General features: G+C 46.1%; 1 protein-coding gene across 1 annotated transcript in view; it reads right to left on the reverse strand.

Annotated features, from left to right (window-relative positions):
• Window positions 1–6,171: 6,171 nt before the first annotated feature.
• Window positions 6,172–18,931, reverse strand: part of BEST3 (bestrophin 3) — a 65,413-nt gene continuing 52,653 nt past the window's right edge. Inside the window, exon 10 of the mRNA XM_082666617.1 lies at window positions 6,172–6,641. Coding sequence (XP_082522743.1) covers window positions 6,578–6,641 — 64 coding nt within the window. The 3' untranslated portion in view covers window positions 6,172–6,577. The remainder of the gene's footprint in view (window positions 6,642–18,931) is intronic.

The following is an 18,931-nucleotide window of genomic DNA, read 5'->3' on the forward strand; positions in this document are numbered from 1 at the left end:
GTATCCTACCTCCAGTGCCAACTGCTTTCTCTTTGTCGGTCCTCAAGCCACAGGCCAGGCCTCAGCTGGGCAGAAGTAAGTTTGAAATTGGATGAGATGTTAAAATGTTGAGGTAGACTTGACTAAACTTTTAACTATCTGAAAGTGTCAAGAAAGCTGTAGGATCTGCCCAAGCTGCTCTCCAGGGCTTGGGGTAGGAATACGCAAGGAGTGTGTGTGAGATAGGAAGAATATGGCTGATCTTCACTACACTCTACTGGATTCAGTACCCATGGTAAGCTGGTATAAAATTAGCAAAGTGGCCCCTAGAAGAACAGCCTATATCAAAAGGAGAACACACTCTCGTGCACAGATATACACATCCCAATGAAAAGACAATCCATGTTGCAAGAGACATCCAGAAAACTCTTGAAAACAGAAAACATAAAGTGAATTGTGTTCCAGTAATTAGCTTTGAGGTACAGCTGGCTTTTCCTTTGTTAAAATTCATGGGGACCGTGGTGCCGGATGCTGAGAAGGGTGTCCACTGCCAGAGTCCTGGGCCTTCAAGAAGAGTGATCCAGAAGCAAGCTTATCCTCCTCAAGCCTGAAACCAAGCCTCGACTCCTGCCTGACCATGGGCACCTGTTGGTTTTGACTCCAGACTCCTCCACTGGGGTGTCTGCGCAAAAATTTTGTCTAGAACTAAGTGATGTCGGGTCTTCGGATGCTTCCAGGTTCAGTTCTAGTATTAGGGTTCTTAATTGCAATGCAATAAAAAAAAAAACATCTTTGGATGATTCAGTGAACAGGAATTTATGACAAGGTGTTAGGATGCTCACAGACTCCCTGGGTGCCCTGAGGAACCTGGCTTGGATGCTGCAGCCAGGATCATGTCCTAACTCAGTGCAGAACTGGCACCCCTGGGCTCAGCCCCTCTGCTTCTCCCTTTGACTCCCTGGTGCTGAACGCTACCCCTAAACCTGAATGTAGCCACGTTCCCCCTGACCCCCCGAAGGGATTTTTCATAGGCCCTGCTTCTTTGCATCACTGGCAGTTGAATCTGATGGAGAGATCTCACTGGCCACATGCACACCCTAACGTAAGAGAGGCTAAGGTTGAGGTTTTGGATTTTGTGATGGGGGGTGGCCTTTTTCCACCACCAAGATTCCTAAGGTGAGAAATTCCCCAAACACAGGAAGGTGAGTTGTATACTGACAGCCGAAAAGAATCACAGATACCCATCACAACTAGCCTGTAGTTTTAACTCTGACCCTCCCGTGGCTGTCTGACCTTGCACAGTTAATTTTTCTTCCTATATCTACAGGACTATTGGAGCAGTTTATTAAAGCAGACTTACTTAATATGGAATATATGTGGATTTCCCAGAGCTGGAACATGGCTAGTTTCCTAAACAATTGTGTAATGTTAAAAGACTGAATGGAAGCATTATAATCTTAAGGCCTTCAAAAGAATCCAGGAACATTCAGTGTGACAGCTGTATCAGCAGATGACAGTACTACTTGGGGAAAATGGTATGTCAATTAAACATTAATGGGTAAGAACTATTTCCATCAGTTACTAGTAAACGTTTATTGAAATGAAATGAAAGCAATCTATCAAAACAGGACTCCTACTAGGTAGCATTTTGTTAGCCTGGTTCTGTTATGTACTTAAAAGGAAAAAAGAAAAGATTTCATATTACTATAATCTATAATTTAGATTTATGATTAATTCTGACTTTTACTATCTTATTATGGTTTATGAGATGGCAGTACAGTTTAGTATTAAAAGCAAAAAGGTTTTGGCATTAAAGAGCCCTTGTACAGTTTGAACCTGGACTCTGTTATTTATTAGTTTGGGGGCTTTGGGCAAAGTTTCTGTGCCTTGGTCTCCTCATCTTGGGAATGAGGAGAATTCCCATGAGGAGAAATGGGAATCACCTTGGGCTCCACCTCATTGAGTTACTGCGAGGATTAAATAAGATAATGTACTTAAAGTAATTAGCACAGCATCTGACTTACTAACCATGAGCAGGTATTATTGCTGTGCTTTCTTAAGACACTGTGCTGGGCTCATTGAAGAGTGAGTGAGCTGCAAATGTGTCCTCTGCCTACAAGCTGCCTACAACCTGAGCGAGTGCGTGGCTTAGCGACCCCCTGTCAGCTGAAGTAGAGCTGGGGTTTTGGAAGACTTCTGGGAATGTTTGCCCAGCATCTTGAACAGGACAGACACACAGTTGGCACTTGGTAAGTGTATGTGAATTACCGGAATGGATAGACTAAGTATCTGATGAGAGGCAATTGTATGCTTACACAATAAAGCCAAGGTAACCTGGGACCCTGTTTTCACATGGTGTTGCATCAAAAAAAAAAAGTCATACAGCATCCCAAAATAATGAAACCCAATTTAAATCTTTATCATAGTCACTTGGGAAACTGCAGAGGACAGATCACTTTCACGATGCCCAGCATTTCTTCTTAAGACTCCCTCTGCCTGCCTTTCCCTCCTCCATCTCCCACCGAGGCGCTCTCCCTGAGCACTGCCTCCATACTGTTCCAGGGGCTACGGGAGATGGTGCGGCCACCCTGCCCCAGCTCCCCGCCGTTTTCCTATTCCCACTCCCTGGCAGGCTGTCCTGTCTCACTTTCTCCTCGCTCTCTTTGTAGCCATTCTTTTTCTCCCCCAAACAGCTGTCAGCAGCCCTTTGAGGGCTGTCTCCAGATTGCATTTTCTCAATTTGCACAGTAAAGACCCAGAGCAGATGGGAAACCTCATTTGGGCACTTCCTGGGGGGCAGCCCAGACCGAAAATACCAGGCAGATCTGAATATCCCATTGCTTGTGTGGTTCTTGTTGCTCTGCAGATGGTTCCCCCTTCCAGGAGCCCTGTTCTCCCTCCCCTCTCCTTCCACTGGATTTCAACACCAGGATTCCCCAGAAAGCCGGTTTCCAAGGCAGAAAGGGTCCCATCCTTCTTACTGACAGAGCAGAAGGGCAGTCCCGGAGACCCCTTCCCACTGAGGCTCCGCCTGTGGGAGTTGAAATCATTTAACCCTTTCTAGTGGATTTTTTCTGCTGTCTGGGTTTGTCCTGCCCTTGTTACCGAACTGAACTTCGGTCCGCTTGCCCTCCCTGCAGCAAAGCCAACCTACTGACACCAAGTTGTGGTGAAGGAACGTAAGTGCTTACTGCAGGACCAAGCAAGGAGAATGGGCAGTTCATGCTCAAAAGACCCGAACTCCCCGATGACTTTCAGGGAAGGCTTTTTAAAGATAACATTTGGGGTGAGGGCTGCAGGTTCCCTTGAACCAAAGGGTGTATGTTTGTGTGTGTGTATGTGTGTATATGTGCATATCTGTATGTGTGTGTATTTATGTGGGTATGTATGTATTGCACATGTATGTATAGGTGTGTGTATCTGTGCATCCCTGCAAGTGTGTATTTATATGTGTATGTATATATGTGGTTTGCATGTATGTAGTGTGTGTGTGTGTGTGTGTGTGTATGTGTGTGTGTTCCCTTGAAAATCTTTTCAGGCCAGCTCCTGTTCTTCAGGTCTCAGCTTAATGGGTATTTCCTCAAAGAGGATCTCCCTGACCACCTTATTTGAGCTGGCTGCTTCCACTCCCCAGTTTCTCTCCACTTAGCTCTTACCACAATTTGTGATTGTTTTATTTACTTCTTAGTTCTCTTTTTTTTTTTTTTTGTGGTACGCGGGCCTCTCACTGTTGTGGCCTCTCCCGTTGTGGAGCACAGGCTCCGGATGCGCAGGCTCAGCGGCCATGGCTCACGGGCCCAGCCGCTCCGCGGCATGTGGGATCCTCCCGGACCGGAGCACGAACCCGTGTCCCCTGCATCGGCAGGCGGACTGTCAACCACTGCGCCACCAGGGAAGCCCTACTTCTTAGTTCTCTTGCTGCAGGAGACCTGCCTGAAGGCAGGCCTTGTGCCAATCCTGTTCACTGTTGAATGCTTAGCACTAACGACAGCACCTCAAACGAAGTGGGCATTAATTTACTCAACAAATAAGGACAGAATTCCCTGCCTTCCTGGAGCATTGGAATGAAAGAATGAGTAATGTATTACTCTCAGTTTGATAATGTAAACTCAAATTGCTGGTAGCCAATGACTTAATATATTTATGAATCCATAGATTTTTTTTCCCTTACCATCGATGATCACTGAGGTAAAAGAGAGTGGCTCTGAGAAAGACTCAGAATTTATTGAGAATAGTTAACAAGATATACACAGGGTTGGAAAAACCTGGAAAGGAGCTCATATTTGCTTGGCAACCTGTAGGATAAACTCCAATTTTGTGCTTTCCTAGAGCACAATGCTGGGATGAAGACGAAGATTTCCCCTGAGAGTTCAGCCTACCACTATGAAATGTGCCTGCTCTGTGGACTTGCCCACAGCTGGATTCCAGAGAAGTCTCCCAAAGTACTCTGTGAAGTTGATTAGATTCTCACTCAATGTCGAACTGCTGGAACCTGTTCAGTAGCATTGCTGAGCTAAGACAATTATTCTGAGAAAGGGGGCTTCAGAAGTGAGCAGTGAAGTGAAACACGAACCCTGAAGGAGTTCCATCAACTCGATTCACAACTCACGGGTGGAGAGCCAGGGGGAAATGAACAGAAGTAGGAAAGGCAGCCTTTTTATAGCCTGTGTGTGAGTGAAAGGAACCAAAGCCAGGAAGATGGACCTTGAGGGGACTCAATCCCTACGAACCAGCAATGAGGGATACGCTCTCTGAAGCTGTGCTTCTTGACGGCCCTGCATAACAAACGGGCCTTACTCGTGATTACAGCCTAAGGCCATTTCAGTGACCATCTGCCCCCTGCTTTACGGAGTAGGATTTGCTATCAGAACATGGCTCAGTCCTTCTTACTTCATTGGCATGTTTCCTGGCTCTATAAGGTTTAGTGCAGCCCTTTGAGTAAATAGGTCCTTCTAGTTTATCAGCCTTTGCCAGTGGTTTTTAACTAGTGGTGGGCTTGCCCTTCAGGAGACAGCTGGCGATGTCTGAAGACAGTTCCGGTTGTCACAGCTGAGAGAGTGCTCCTGGCATCTGACAGGTAGAGGCCAAGGACCCTGCTAAACATTCTCCAATGCACAGGACAGCACCCACAGCAAAGAGTTATCTGGCCCAAAATGTCAATAGTGCCAAGGTTACCCTGGGTTATCCTAAAGCCGGAAGTTTTCTTGCAGGGAAATGCATCACTGTAACTGGAAAATGGGTACAACAGCTAGTATTTCATCTTCTTGACTAGAATACTTTTTTTTTTCAGTTGTAGGGAAGATTTTCTTTCAATTTAATAAAGAGAGGTAAGATTGACTAGAAATACCCCATATTTAAGTATATTTTCAGGAATGTCCTTTGGCATTTTTGATACTCCTAGATCTTCCTGATAAGTAAAGGGTTGATAATAGGAAAGCAGCTTTGGGTTTGGACCTGTGAAATTTGAATTAACTTAAACCTTATAAAGGAATCACGAAGTCTCTTGGAAGCTGTGCTTTGTTTTCTCGGGGAATGGGGGGTAGGAGAGTAGCAGGTGTATAGATCTTTTAATGCATTTTCCAGTAGAAATTATGCTATAAATGGTGATATCCCAGGTTAATCTCTAAGGGTTGTCTTAACCCACAGAACAGAAGTGTGCTGGTGATGCAGTGATGGCAGTCTTACTGACTATTGTGTGTAAGATGGTTTCTGAGGAAACGGATTCTGAGCTGCAGCTCAAGCGTCCGTCCAGTAGCTAGAGGTGATTTCAGAGGATGGTAGATGCTACTAAACTCTGGGGCCACCTGGAGCTGGGCACATTGCTGCCTCAATGCAACCAGGATTCTGTCAACAAGGAAGAAAGGAGAGGTTAGGTAGGAAACCAGCATTGCCTGCCATGGCGACGTCTGTTGTGTGTGGGTTGGCAGTTAGGCTTGGAATTTTAGTTCGACCGTTTCCTGTCTTTCTGGCCTTGGGGAACTTGCTGAACCTCTTTGAAAGTCTTTCTACATTTATCAACTGGAGATGATATTAATATCATGGTGGAGATTAAATGACAGTAAATACCTGGAACACAGAAGCTTAATACATGTCAAATTTTCCCCCTCCGACTGCAAACTTTCTTATCAATACTTGGTTGATACCACCTCACATCTTTAAGGCATGTCAGTATTTGCCCAAGTTTGTGGTCAGCTCTAGCCACATGGTTAAAACTACTGCCAATGTAGAACCTTCTAGGATTGATGGAACAAGCTCATAACTTTGGGAACCAGTGAGCTATCAAAAAGCCTGGAGCGTTGCAAGCAACCACTGAACAAGGACAATGAAACTGGTCCTGGTGGCTCTGGTGTCTTTAAGGTCATCATGGCATGGAGAGCTAAGGGAAGCTTGGCGCAGCTGGAGGCTGTGACATCGTCTCTCCATGACTGACACCTACCATCCTCCACACACTGCTGAGTTGATGTTGAAAGAGATGAACTGAAACAGGGTGGGACTGACACCACGAGCTCACTCATCCTTCTCTATCTTTTCAGGATTTCTTTGATCCAAGTTAAGTCCCGCAGACATCATCTTGGAGAAGCAGGGACCTTGGAGGAGTTCATGGAAGGCCACCAACCGTAAGTTTTTGCTTGTAGACATCTGTGATGCTTCCCTCAGGAAGTCTATTTATAGGAGAGAATGACAGAAGAGCAGTTATGTGATTACAAGACTATATTATGTGAGTAGATTGGGGATCTGGAGACATCTGGCTCTGAAAGGCCACAAACCAACCTGGACTCCCCAGAGGCTGTGTTTTTCTCTTGTTGGAGAGTTTCTTTCTTTAATTAAAAAAAAGTGTTTTTTTGGCCCAACCAGGGATCGAACCCAGGCCCTCAGTGGGGAAAGTGCGGAGTCCTAACCACTGGACCACCAGGGACTTCCCTCTCCCATTTACTTTTGGAAGGAACAGTGGCATGGGCTCAATATTGCTCCATCTCAGGTGTCTTTGAGACAGGAGGGCTTAGTCTGAGTCCTGGTCAGTTAGGATCATATTGATGGGATGGGGTTGATACTGCGGGAGGGGCTCCAGACTTGGACTCTGCAGATCTGTGTTTGCATTACTCTATGGCCTTGGGCAAGTTGTTGAACTTCTTGCTCTTCTTTCCCTCATCTGGAGACAAGAGGGTTGGACCAGGTGGTCCGTAAGGTCCCCATCAAGCTTGGCAACAGGGACTTCCCACTGCATCACTTTGGAGTCATCAGACATGTATCACTCAGCTGCAAATGCAGGGAAGTGTGGGGTAAATGGAGTGGGGACTGTGCTTAGAAAAACATCGTTGTTTTTGCTTCAGTTTAAATTCTGGGACACTAAGTTAAAATGGCAAAGAGCTTGACCCAGTCTCCTTTTGTGTAACCCCCTCCGAGACAGTTAGGGGGGCCAGCATGACAAATGAAAAGAAGATGTATAGGGTTTGGAGTCAGAAAAATTTGAGTTTGCATATCAGGTCTACCATTCAGTGGGCAGAAGGTAAACAAATTCTCTGAGCCTTAGTTCACTTACCTGCAAAATTGGAATAATAACACCTACAGCATGGGATTGTCCCCAAGTCAATACAATAATGTGTTTAAAGTATTTTGCACACAGGAGATGCTTGAAAAGGGTTAATATTATTATCCTCTTATTATTAATGTTATTATTAGCTGTTGGGTTATGTTTATTCTGAGGAGTTCTAATAGATGCCCAAGTGAGCTGAGCCCTGAGCCAGCTCTGGGGCTGTTTCTCTCAATTCCTGGGCCCTACCTGGCTTCCTGGTTTGGTGTTGGGAAGACCTAAAACTGACCGGGCCAACTCTACATCCTTTTGGTTCACTATCTACTCTCCCAACTCCTCCCACCATGATGATTAAAACATAAATTAATCCTACGGTCTCTCAAGCAGATATTTGCTTCCTTACAGCAAAAAAAAAAAAAAAAAAAAAAAAAAGTCCCTTTATCGGCCTTAAATGGTATGCTTTGAAATGTTGGCAAGATGCTATTGTTTGAATAGTCTTATGTCCTCCTTATGTACAATGTCTTATGCCTCCCTTCCTGGGGCAGAAAGCAATATCACACCGGCTTCTCTCAGCTGGGGAATGAGCTGGCGTTTTACAAGTCCTTTGATTAAAAGTTTTCGATGGTGGTCTACAAACCTGCAGAAAATGAGCCCTAAGGCAAACCAGTGGAAGTGGCTTGTTGTTCAGCGGCTATACCTTGGGACAGAGCTGGCTTGCTCCTTTGTCAGAAGAACAGCCCTGAAAAGAATGCCTTTCTCTAAAAATAGGACAGTTGGAGGCATAGCTGCACCAGCAGATAGTCTTCCCAGCGGCTTTGGGACAGGCCAGCTGATAAGGCTTTCTGCTCCGGGTGCCCCAGATTACTCACAGCTGTTTTCTAGACCAAAGGGCGCTGGGGATGCTGGCCTCACGCCACACGTCAGGTGCTCTTCATCACACACTACCCGGGAGGCAGCCGTCGGCTTCATCAGCTATGGAGCCTTGCCCGCCCTCTAGAAGGGATGAGGAAGGGTTGGCAACCTGAACAGTAGGCACATTCCAAAACCCAGCAACCTCTCTGTTTTACTTTATATGTACATATTTTTTTCTTTTTTACTTCAATCAAAAGTTGGGCTGCCCTTCCATTAGAAGTTGGGAGATGGTATAACGCGGTGGTTAAAGGGGTGCGCTCTGGAACCAAACTCCTGGATTTGAAGCCTGTGTTTTATTTGGTTTTCTAATTAATACACTGTATTTTTTTTTTTAATACACTGTATTTTTAAGAGCCGTTTTAGGTTCACAGAAAAACTGAGCAGAAAGTACAGAGAGTTCTTATCTACCCTGCCGCCCGCAACCTCCCCCATTATGGACATCCTACACCACAGTGTATATTTGTTACAATCAATGGACTCACATTCACACATCATTCTCACCCAAAGTCCATAGTCCAACTGGGGTTCACTCTTGGTGTTGTACATTCTTTGGGTTTGGACAATGTATAATGACATGTATCTCCTGCTGTAGCATCGTACAGAGTAGTTGCACTGCCCTAAAATCCTCTGAGTTCTGCCTATTCATTTCTCCTTCTCGCATGATAGGCAACCACTGATCTTTTTATTGTCTCCGTAGTTTTGCCTTTTATGTCATATAGTTGGAATCATGCAGTATGTAGCCTTTTCAGATTGTCTTCTTTCACTTAATAATATGCTGTTAAGTTTCTTCCATGCCTTGTCATGGCTTGATAGCTCATTTCTCTTTAGCGCCGACTAATACTCTATTGTCTGCACGTACCACAATTTACCCATTCACCTACTGAAGGACATCTTGGTTACTTCCAAGTTTGGGCAGTTATTTATAAATATCTGTGTGCAGGTTTTTGTGTGTATATAGGTTTGAGTAAACGTCAGGGAACATGATTGCTGGACTACATGGGAAGAAAATGCTTAGTTTTGTCAAAAACTACCAAACTGTCTTCTAAAGTAGCAATAACATTTTGCATTCTCACTAGCAATGAATGAGAGTTCCTGTTTCTCCACATCCTTGCCAGCATTTGGTATTGTCAGTGTTGTGGATTTTTGAAGGCTTAGATGATCTGAGGCAAGTTACTAAACCTCTCTGCCTTGGTTTCCTAATTTGTGAAACCCGGAAAACAGTAGCAGCTGCATTATTGGGTTTTCGTGAGGATTAATTAAAGTAACCCATGTAAGGCATGTAGGACTGGGCTGGCCTATGTAAATTCTCAATAACCATTAGCTGTGTTGTTTGGATCAGGTTGGATTTCTGTTCTAAAAAGCACTTGAGATTCTTGGGCACAAAATGATGTTTAGGTTAGGGGTGGATTCCACAAAGCTATTTTAATAATAAGAGTCAACCGCATGCCATTCACCATGCTGAGGACTTCATATACCATCTCATTTGAATATTACAGAGTAGATACCAGCATTGCTCTCCATTTTCAGATGTGGAAATTACCACCTAGAGAGGTTGAATTAACTTAGCTAAGGTCACCCAGCTCAGAAGTAGAGTTGGGACTTGAACCTGAGTTTATACAGTACCAAAATCCAGCACTTAGCCCCTTGCGACACTGTCCCTAACCTGGCGTCCCTGCCACCTTGCACCTTTGGTTTGGAAATTTAGATTTACAGGGTTACAGTCTTCCCAAACCATTCTCTAGTTAAGCATTAAGCCAGGCCCACGTGTTAGAATTAATTGCACCCCAAACTTGACACATTAACATGATCATATTGAAGTCCAGGTCAACTGGTTTGTTCTGCTGAGGGCTCAGCCAGTCTCTGGTCTTTGCACATGCTGCTCCGTGCTTCCCCCACCTCTTCATCTGGCTAGCTTCCACTCTCCCCTCAGGTCTTGTCTTAGACATTACTTCCTACAGTGAGACTTCTGGGTTAGGTGCACTCCTTTGCTGCCTTAGCACCCTCTCTTTTCCCTATTGTAGCTCTTGTCACCCTGTATTATAGTTTTATGTCTGGCTCCACGAGTGCAGATACCCTATGGGTCTTGCTCACTGACGTATGCCCAGCCCACATGACGTGGACTTAATGAGTATTAGTGGAATGAAAGACTGAATGAATGCAAGGGGCTGGTGTTGGGCTGCAGTATGAGTTTGGTGTATTCTTACAGGCCCAGTCTCTGGGGTTGTCAGCCCTGACACCCGACTGCAGAAATTCACAATGGTGTTTGACTTAGGATCATCCAGCTTCTGGGTCCCTTCGTCCTATTGCTTCAGCAAGGCATGCAGTAAGGAATGACATGGATAGGGGAGTTGTAGCACTTGAGTAGACTCTTGGGCAATGAAGTCCTTTTCCCCAACTCACTTACTCTGCAACAAGGCATGGGCCCCAGATGGGCTTAACACAGTCTCTGGTCTCTATGTTCTTCAGGGGTGTCCCACAATGACCTTCCCAGGGTCTCACCTCGGGGTAAATCAGTTGGTACTTGATGGTTTGGCCATATTGGTTGTTAAAAGGTAAACTGATATTTCCATATCAGCTGGTAAAGAACCCTTTCCCAGAGGCTGCTAAGTATTCTTTCCATTGCTCCAGTTTCCCTGCCCCTGTCCTAGGACCCCTCACCTCCCCACAATCCAGGAAACAAGGTGGTAACACCTGGTACAACAGGAAGCTCCCAAGACCCTGTTTCAGCTCCATGGCTGGCACCATATTGCTTCAGTCTGAGTCTTTACATCATTTGAGTATTACCCCTGGTATGGTCCGTCTGTATTCTTGGGAAATGGCACAGGAAGGAGGGGAGAGAGGTGAGGGGAGCAAGAGAGAACTCAGGCAGTGTCTCTGCTCCGCTGGCACTTGCACAGAGCTAAGAGGATGCAGGAATTTGGACATGCCAGGTGAATGACTAGTTGTTTACATGTGGTGTCCAGCTACCCACTGCACAGACAGCTGCTCTACACCCTCCTTCACTAGCTCTCTGTAGAAGATTTCGAGAACAACAGCCACCATACACTGAGGTCTTTCTGTGTGCTCAGTACTCAACTAAATGGCTATTTACTTTTCCTGACAACTCTGTGAGTATGAACAATTATTATCCTCATTTTCCAGATGAGGAAACAGGTCTGAGAGGTTAAGTTGGCACCCAGGTCACGGAGCTAGTAAGTGACAAAGTTGGGAGTCTGACTCTGGAGGCCCCGCAGGGACTGCATTCATAGGGAGTATCTTAGTTCTAAGGTAGAGGCACAGAGGCTTCTGGTGAGGGGAAGGCGCTTTTCAAGAAACAGTGCAGAAAAATGGAACAGGTTCATGAGAAGGCTGCCACAGAACCATGTCACTATGGTGGCCAGAGGAAAACTTCCCAAGAATCCTAGGTCCTGTGGATGGCTGCCCTGGGGCTCTCCATGGTCTGAGCCTCTGTGCTGACAGAAGTGAGTCAGCTCCAGTCCCCAGAGTTCCCTCTGGGACACCTCCCCTGAGGGCAGTGCATTCAGAAGACTGAACCTGTGACCTGTCCTGAGGTTTCATGCTCAGTCTCCATAGCAACCCTGGCTCTCTGGGTGGTGCCCCAGGGCAGGCTAGGGTATTACAGAGCTCCTGGCTGGGAGCTCTAGGTCAGACTCTTGCTGGATGTCCAAGTAAATACCTGTTGCTTTGAGTAAAAAATGTGAAACTCACATCTAAGAACAGAAAATTCTTGAAGGAAAAAAAATCTTAAAGAATATTCTTCAGGGAATTCCCTGGAAGTCCAGTGGTTACGACTCAGCACTTTCACTGCAGGGGCCCGGGTTCTGTGCCTTGTTGGGGAGCTAAGGTCCTGCAAGCTCTGCAGCACGGCCAAAAAACAAAAACAAAAATTCAAACCTTTTGGGACTTCCCTGGTGGCACAGTGGTTAAGAATCTGCCTGCCAATGCAGGGGACACGGGTTTGATCCCTGGTCCAGGAAGATCCCACATGCTGCGGAGCAACTAAGCCCGTGCACCACAATTACTGAGCCTGTACTCTAGAGCCTGCGAGCCACAACTACTGAGCCTGTGTGCCGCAACTACTGAAGCTGCGTGCTGCAACTACTGAAGCCTGCATACCTAGAGCCCGTGCTCCGCAACAAGAGAAGCCACTGCAGTGAGAAACCTGCGCACTGCAACGAAGAGTAGCCCCTGCTCACCGCGACTAGAGAGAAATCCCGCATGCAGCAACGAAGACCCAACGCAGCCAAAAAATAAATAAATAAATGTTAAAAAAAAGAATATTCTTCAATGAAGAATTTATATTATACCTTGCTCATAATTAAGGGAAAAAAAGATGAAAAGGAGAAAAAAAAAGATTGAAAGAAAGCATTTTTAAAGTGCTGATATGGTTTTTATAATAGGCAATTTATTTTTCTTTCCAATTTTTCCAAAATATGTAATGTGTTTACTTTTAAATGAAAAACATAGATATTTAAATTCCCCCTTAAGTTCTAGGATGGCTTATGTCTTTCTTTAGGAGTTAGAAAGGGATAGATGCCCAGGAGGAGACCAGCCAACCTCCTCCGCCCTTGGTGACTTTTAGTAAATCACCTGATTGCTTTGATCAATTTCTCCTTTGTAAAACGGGGAAAACAGTAGAATAGTAGGACTTCATAAGATTAGGATGAGCAGGGAATGGGTTAATCTGGGTAATTTTTATTAGGTCTGGCTCATGGTAAATGCTCCTGGTAAGTGTCAGTTATTCTGATCACTGGCTAACTAGCTCATGGTGTTAGTTATTCTCATAATCGTCAGTGTTATTATGACCACCAGAGGGCACTCCTGGCTCTGGGAGTCTGCCTGGGGATACGGTGTTTCATGGGACACCAGGATTCCAGTGTTGTGTGCCTGTCCTAGGTAGGTAGATGTGAGAAGAAAGCACACAGATGCCCCTTCCTCCCTTGTTGATCTCTAAGTTTCCGGCCATGTGCTGAGAAAGCAATCAGCTTTAGAGTTGGAAGGGCTGACCTTCTCTAGCAGTGGTGGAAACTGACTATGTCGTCACTTCCAGAAATGCACATGGCATTCAGATCTTTCCTCTAGAGTTCCCACAGACAAGGAGGGCAGACGTTTTCCCTTCAGTACCTGACAGGGACCTCCTGGGGATGGTGAGGGTGGATGGCGGGAAGGTGAGCGGGCCTGACAGAGGGAAGTTAGGTGTGGTGGACAGAGGAGAGGCCCATATTCTCTGTTTTACAGGTTGCTGGCTCTGGGAGGCCACATGGAAAGAGGGTAGAATCCCCGATTAGTTAAATTCCTAGGCAATTTCATGCAATAACGTGGCTTCATTCTCTGTGAGTTGGTGACTCCACGACCTCTCTCCAGCCCTGAGCTCTCTTCTAAGCTCCAGACTTGTCTGTCTATCCAGTTGTCTATTTGATTGTCTTCTTGGATGGGGTTTAATATACATGAAATAAAACTGTTCCTCCTGACTATTAACAGCAAGTACCAACTACTACTGCAACAAAAACAAAACAAAGAGTGAGCCTGTATTCTCAAAATGTCATTCATTTACTAAACAAGTACTCCTTGAGTGTCCACCCAGTGCCAGACAGTGGACTCGTCTCTGGGGGGGGTGGGCGGGTAGAGCAGTGAACACAACAGACGCACCCCCCCCATCACCGGGCTACATGAAGAGAAGCCGAGTGTCTATGGCAAGGAAGCTGACTATGCTGCTCTGCTGTGCACTGGTGAAGAGCAAAGCACACAAAAATATGAGGAGTGTTGCGCTCGCTTCTGGGCACACATTTGAGTAGAGCCATTGTGAAATTATGACACATCCAGCAGAGAGAGATCAGGATGTGAAGGGACTCAAGATCATGAGATGCAAAGAACAATTTGGGTCTTGGTTTGGCAAGATTTGGTCTCAAGAAAACACTGTGTGTGTGTGTGTGTGTGTGTGTGTGTGTGCGCGCGCGCGCGCGTGCTCTGGGAGCTTGTATAGATGCACCATAATGGCGTTCTTCAAATGTCTGAGGCTAGTCCCGAGTGTGGAGAAGGATGGACTACTTAGGTATGGACTCAGAGGCAGACTGAGAACCAGTGGGATCTGGTTGCAGCTTTCCTTCCAGGGTGGAGAAGGCCATTTCCCGAGTGTGACGTTCCAGCGTACAGTGGCTCGCTTTGCGGAGGTGAATTGTCTTTCCCTTGAGGGATTCGGCTAGATGAATCTTGGCAGGGATATTATAGGGAGAATTCTATCACACAGTGGGGCACCGAACTAGGTGATGCCAAGATTTCCTTTCCACCCCAAGGTTCTGGGAACTGGCAGATCAATGGCATAGAGACCCAACATGAATGCATTCACTGTCACCAGCCTGGTGCCAGCGGGCTATCAGCAGCCTCTGAGGTCTGTTCCTTGGTGTCCTGCAGATGAAGAGACTCTCTATTCAATAATGTCCCATTGATTCAAAAAGAGAGGAGCAGCTAGATCTGAGGGGCCCCAAGATATGATGAGGCTGAAGCCCCCAGCTCGGCTCAGACTGGGGCATTAGGCTTCTTTTGCTGCAGCCTTGCCTTCTCTGTCCCCATCCTGATCTACCTCCCTCACCTGGCTAACATCCCCAGGCACCGGCTCACCCAGGACGGGAAGGAGCTTGTTCAGTCACCTCCTTGATCTCAGATAACACACTCATCTTTATTGCATTTTCCCTCCTGATAAGCCTCTTAGCTGCCGATTTCTTGGTTGTTCTCTTTGGTAAACAATGTATTTGGGGCTTCCCTGGTGGCGCAGTGGTTGAGAGTCCACCTGCCAATGCAGGGGACACGGATTCGAGCTCTGGTCTGGGAAGATCCCACATGCTGCAGAGCAACTAAGCCCGTGTGCCACAACTGGTGAGCCTGCACTCTAGAGCCCTCGAGCCACAACTACTGAGCCCGCATGCCACAACTACTGACGCCTGCGCTCTAGAGCCCACGAGCCACAACTACTGAGCCCGCGCACCACAACTACTGAAGCCCACGCGCCTAGTGCCTGTGCTCCACAACAAGAGAAGCCACCGCAATGAGAAGCTCATGCACTGCAACAAAGAGTAGCCCCCGCTCGCCGCAAGTAGAGAAAGCCCGCACACAGCAATGAAGACCAAACGCAGCCAATAAATAAATAAATAACAAAAAAACCAACCTATATGGAAGAGATTTTAAATGTTAACAGAGATTTTAAGAAATAAGTGTGTGAGACGGGCTGTCCTCAGCCCCAGTCTGGTGACGCCCCTGGGATTACTGAGGCTGTGTGGGCCTGCTGTTCAGTGTAAGGAGGGTCCAGGCCACCCACAGCCCTGGGGGCACTGGGTGGGCCTGGGAGGTTGTATGGGACACCCTTTCCCCATTTTGGGCTGCTAGGGAATGCCCCTGCTTTCATTCCTCTCTGTGGCCTTTGCCTTTGCAAGTGGAGTTTGCTATATGCTGTTTTATCAAATGGGCTTAAGGCAGAAAATTTAAGAAATTATGTACCTAGATCTTTGACTCAGCAAGAGTCATTTTTGTGCTTCGGGGAAGAAACCTTAAACATTCTCAAATCTTACTTTTGTTCTAAAGTCAAGCCCATTTCTTTAAATAACAATAAAGATAGTTAACAATTATTGGGCCATAACTTTGCACCAGACCCTGAATTAATTGCTTTAAATAAAGTATTTCATTTAATTGTAAAAACAACCCGATGAGGAAGGTACTGGCATGAATGTCATTTTACAATTGATGAAATTAGGGCTAAGGCACATTGAGTAGCTTGACCAGGTTGCACAGTTAGTAAGTGTCTGAGCCTGACTAGAACCCGCTACCCCAGTTCTTAATCACCATGCTATTTAATAACATGATGATATAATAATGAGAGCAAACATTCATCAAGTGCTTACTATATGATAGGCAATGTACTATGAGTTTTGTATGTACTAACTCATTTAATACTCACAATAATAGGGATTACTATTATCCCCATTTTATCTGTGAGGAAACCAAGTCACAACAAGGTTAGGTAACTTCACAGATAGTGGTGGATCTGGGATTTGAACCCATGTAATCTGAGTCCAAAAGCTCACATTCTTACTCTCTATGTTCTCTTCTTAACACAGGTTGATTAGGCCACATTTGAAGTTTAGTTTTATCAGTGGAACATAAAGTAAAAACAAGAGCTCACTCTGTTTTCTGCACCCTTGGTATAGTGTGGACCACAAAAGACGAATAACTTACTTAACCTTTACCACTGACCAACAGAAGTGCACCCTGTCTACTGAACACCACATCAGAAAGGTGTGAGCGTGGTACCCAGCCAGCCTCGTGTTGTGGATGCAGGGTGGCTGTGATGCCCACATGACCCACGTCTGCTCTTTTTGATTCCAGGAGGCCCTGAGGCATGGGATTGTGTGTATCCGCAGCTTTCACGTTCTAGATGTCACCACCAACTCTGGATGGCTCTGGATCTTAGGAGCTGTGTTTATATCAGAATTGTACTACATGTTTGATGGGGTACCAACAGGGTGGGGTTTGCAAGAGCTGTGCATGGGGGTGGCATCGACCCCCTTGGCCTTGGGTAGTGGGTGAGGAAGCTTCCAGAACCGCCCTGGTGGCTGTGGGGCTGACCCCCATAGAGGCTGATGGGACAGAGGGAGAGGGTCACTTCTAATCTGACGCTGGGCTTTCTACTCTTTGTTCTCAAACTCCTCAGGGCTCTTCCCGCAGGCTCTCTGAGTATCCCTTAGAGTATATTCTGAGGAAAGCGACCCTGGACTTGGTGTTGGCTAAAATACAAGCCAATGCCCTTCTGGGAAAGCACTACGAACAGGGGAGTGTTCTTCTCTCTTGTATTTGGTGCTTCTCCGGACATCCGGTCTTTTATCAGTTTCCTTTATGGCTTTTAGAGGTTTTATTTCCCAGGCAGTGAGTGGGTTTGATCTACTTCCCCGCCATCACTTGCCCCTACTCCAGCAGGCTTTACCAACTATGGCTTAGCTGTTTCTTCTTCTCCCACTTACTGACTTGCCCTTTTCCCTAGGAGAGTGAAGTCGGCTTTTAAAAATTACACATCCTCTCCCCTCCCCTCCCTGTGGAGCAGCCCCTGTTATTCAGTGCTCCGTGCCACTTGCTCTGGAGCTGACCTCAGAGTGACTGATGGGTCCTGAGGTCGATGGCTGGAAATAGCAGGAGGGCTCCAGGCTGCCTCTGCCCATAGACAGTGACAACCAGCCTGCTGGTGACTATGACCAGCAGCTGCAGCTACGCAAACCCCAGTGGAGAGGCTCAGGTTTCTCCAGTGGGAATGACACAGAAATGACATGCTGTTCTTGGGTCATCTGGGATGTGACAGCCCTACAAGGCCTGCTGCCAGTGGGGCCTGTCAAGCAAGGTTGGTTAGTGTCATGAGTCCCTGTATCTCAAATGATCTGCACTGTTGTTGAGCCAGGGAGAATACTGAGACTGTACAGTTCTCCTGGAGACACAGGTCAGAAAAGAAATGAATGCAGGTTTAACATGTCTGATTGGCAGCGTGGGGCTGCTGGGGTCTATAGCAATCCGTAGAAAGATGCTCTGAGATTATTGGCTTTGCATCTTCTTATTCTTTCCCTCTTTTCACAGTTTAGGGAACTCACAGTGGTTGAGGTCTCCATGGAGCTGGTGATGCTTTAATAAAAGAGTTGCACTCTCAACTTACCCACCAGGGCCAAATAGGCAATGCAACTGATTGAAGTGGGCCTAGCATAGGGCAATGGGGAGTGGTGGAGACTGTGGTAAATTGGAGAATCCTGGCCAAGCAAGAGCTATCCGAAAGTCAGACTCAAACCACCAACCACCACTTTCCCACCACAGACCAAAGCTGTGAGTCTAATTTTGTCTCAGACTGCTAAGTAAAGGAGCTTATTAGTAAACATTAGTCCACTTAATGTAAAAAAAAAAAAAGACAAAAAACCAGATTCAATAAAATTACTTTGTTTCTACTGGTGCACTTTCTCTTCATGGAAACTGGTACTTCCAGGATGCCCCAGTATAAACACTTGGGTAATGAACATGTCACGTAACCTTACACAGAGTTTAGGCCCTTAAGTCAGCAAACGAGAACACTGGCAGAGTGAAAATTACCGTTGAAAATCTCTTAAGGAGGTTACACGGCAGGCACTTTATTAGTACTTTTTCAGGAAGTCCACATGCCTGGATGCTAAATGTTGTTGGAAGTCTTTCTGTTGAACAGCAGATGAAATGGTTGGCTTGTGTTTAGGAGCCAAGTTGTTTGGGAACTTCTAGTGCTGTGCCTTTAAGCACCGGAGTCACTCTCAGCACATTGGAATTGGGGCTGATCGAGTGGGCTTTACATCTTGCATTTCCCACTCGCTCTGAGGGCTGTGTTCCCTGGGGAGAGGGTGAAAGTAAGGGGGGGTCTTTCCTTTATGTGTGTACACAGTGCTTCTCTTTCCTTTGCCAAGCTCACTTGGTTGAATTCATATGGGTCACACACATTCAATATGATTTCAGCATTCGGAA

The sequence above is a fragment of the Grampus griseus genome (assembly GCF_964374135.1).
Source record: "Grampus griseus genome assembly, chromosome: 11".
NCBI lineage: Eukaryota > Metazoa > Chordata > Mammalia > Artiodactyla > Delphinidae > Grampus > Grampus griseus.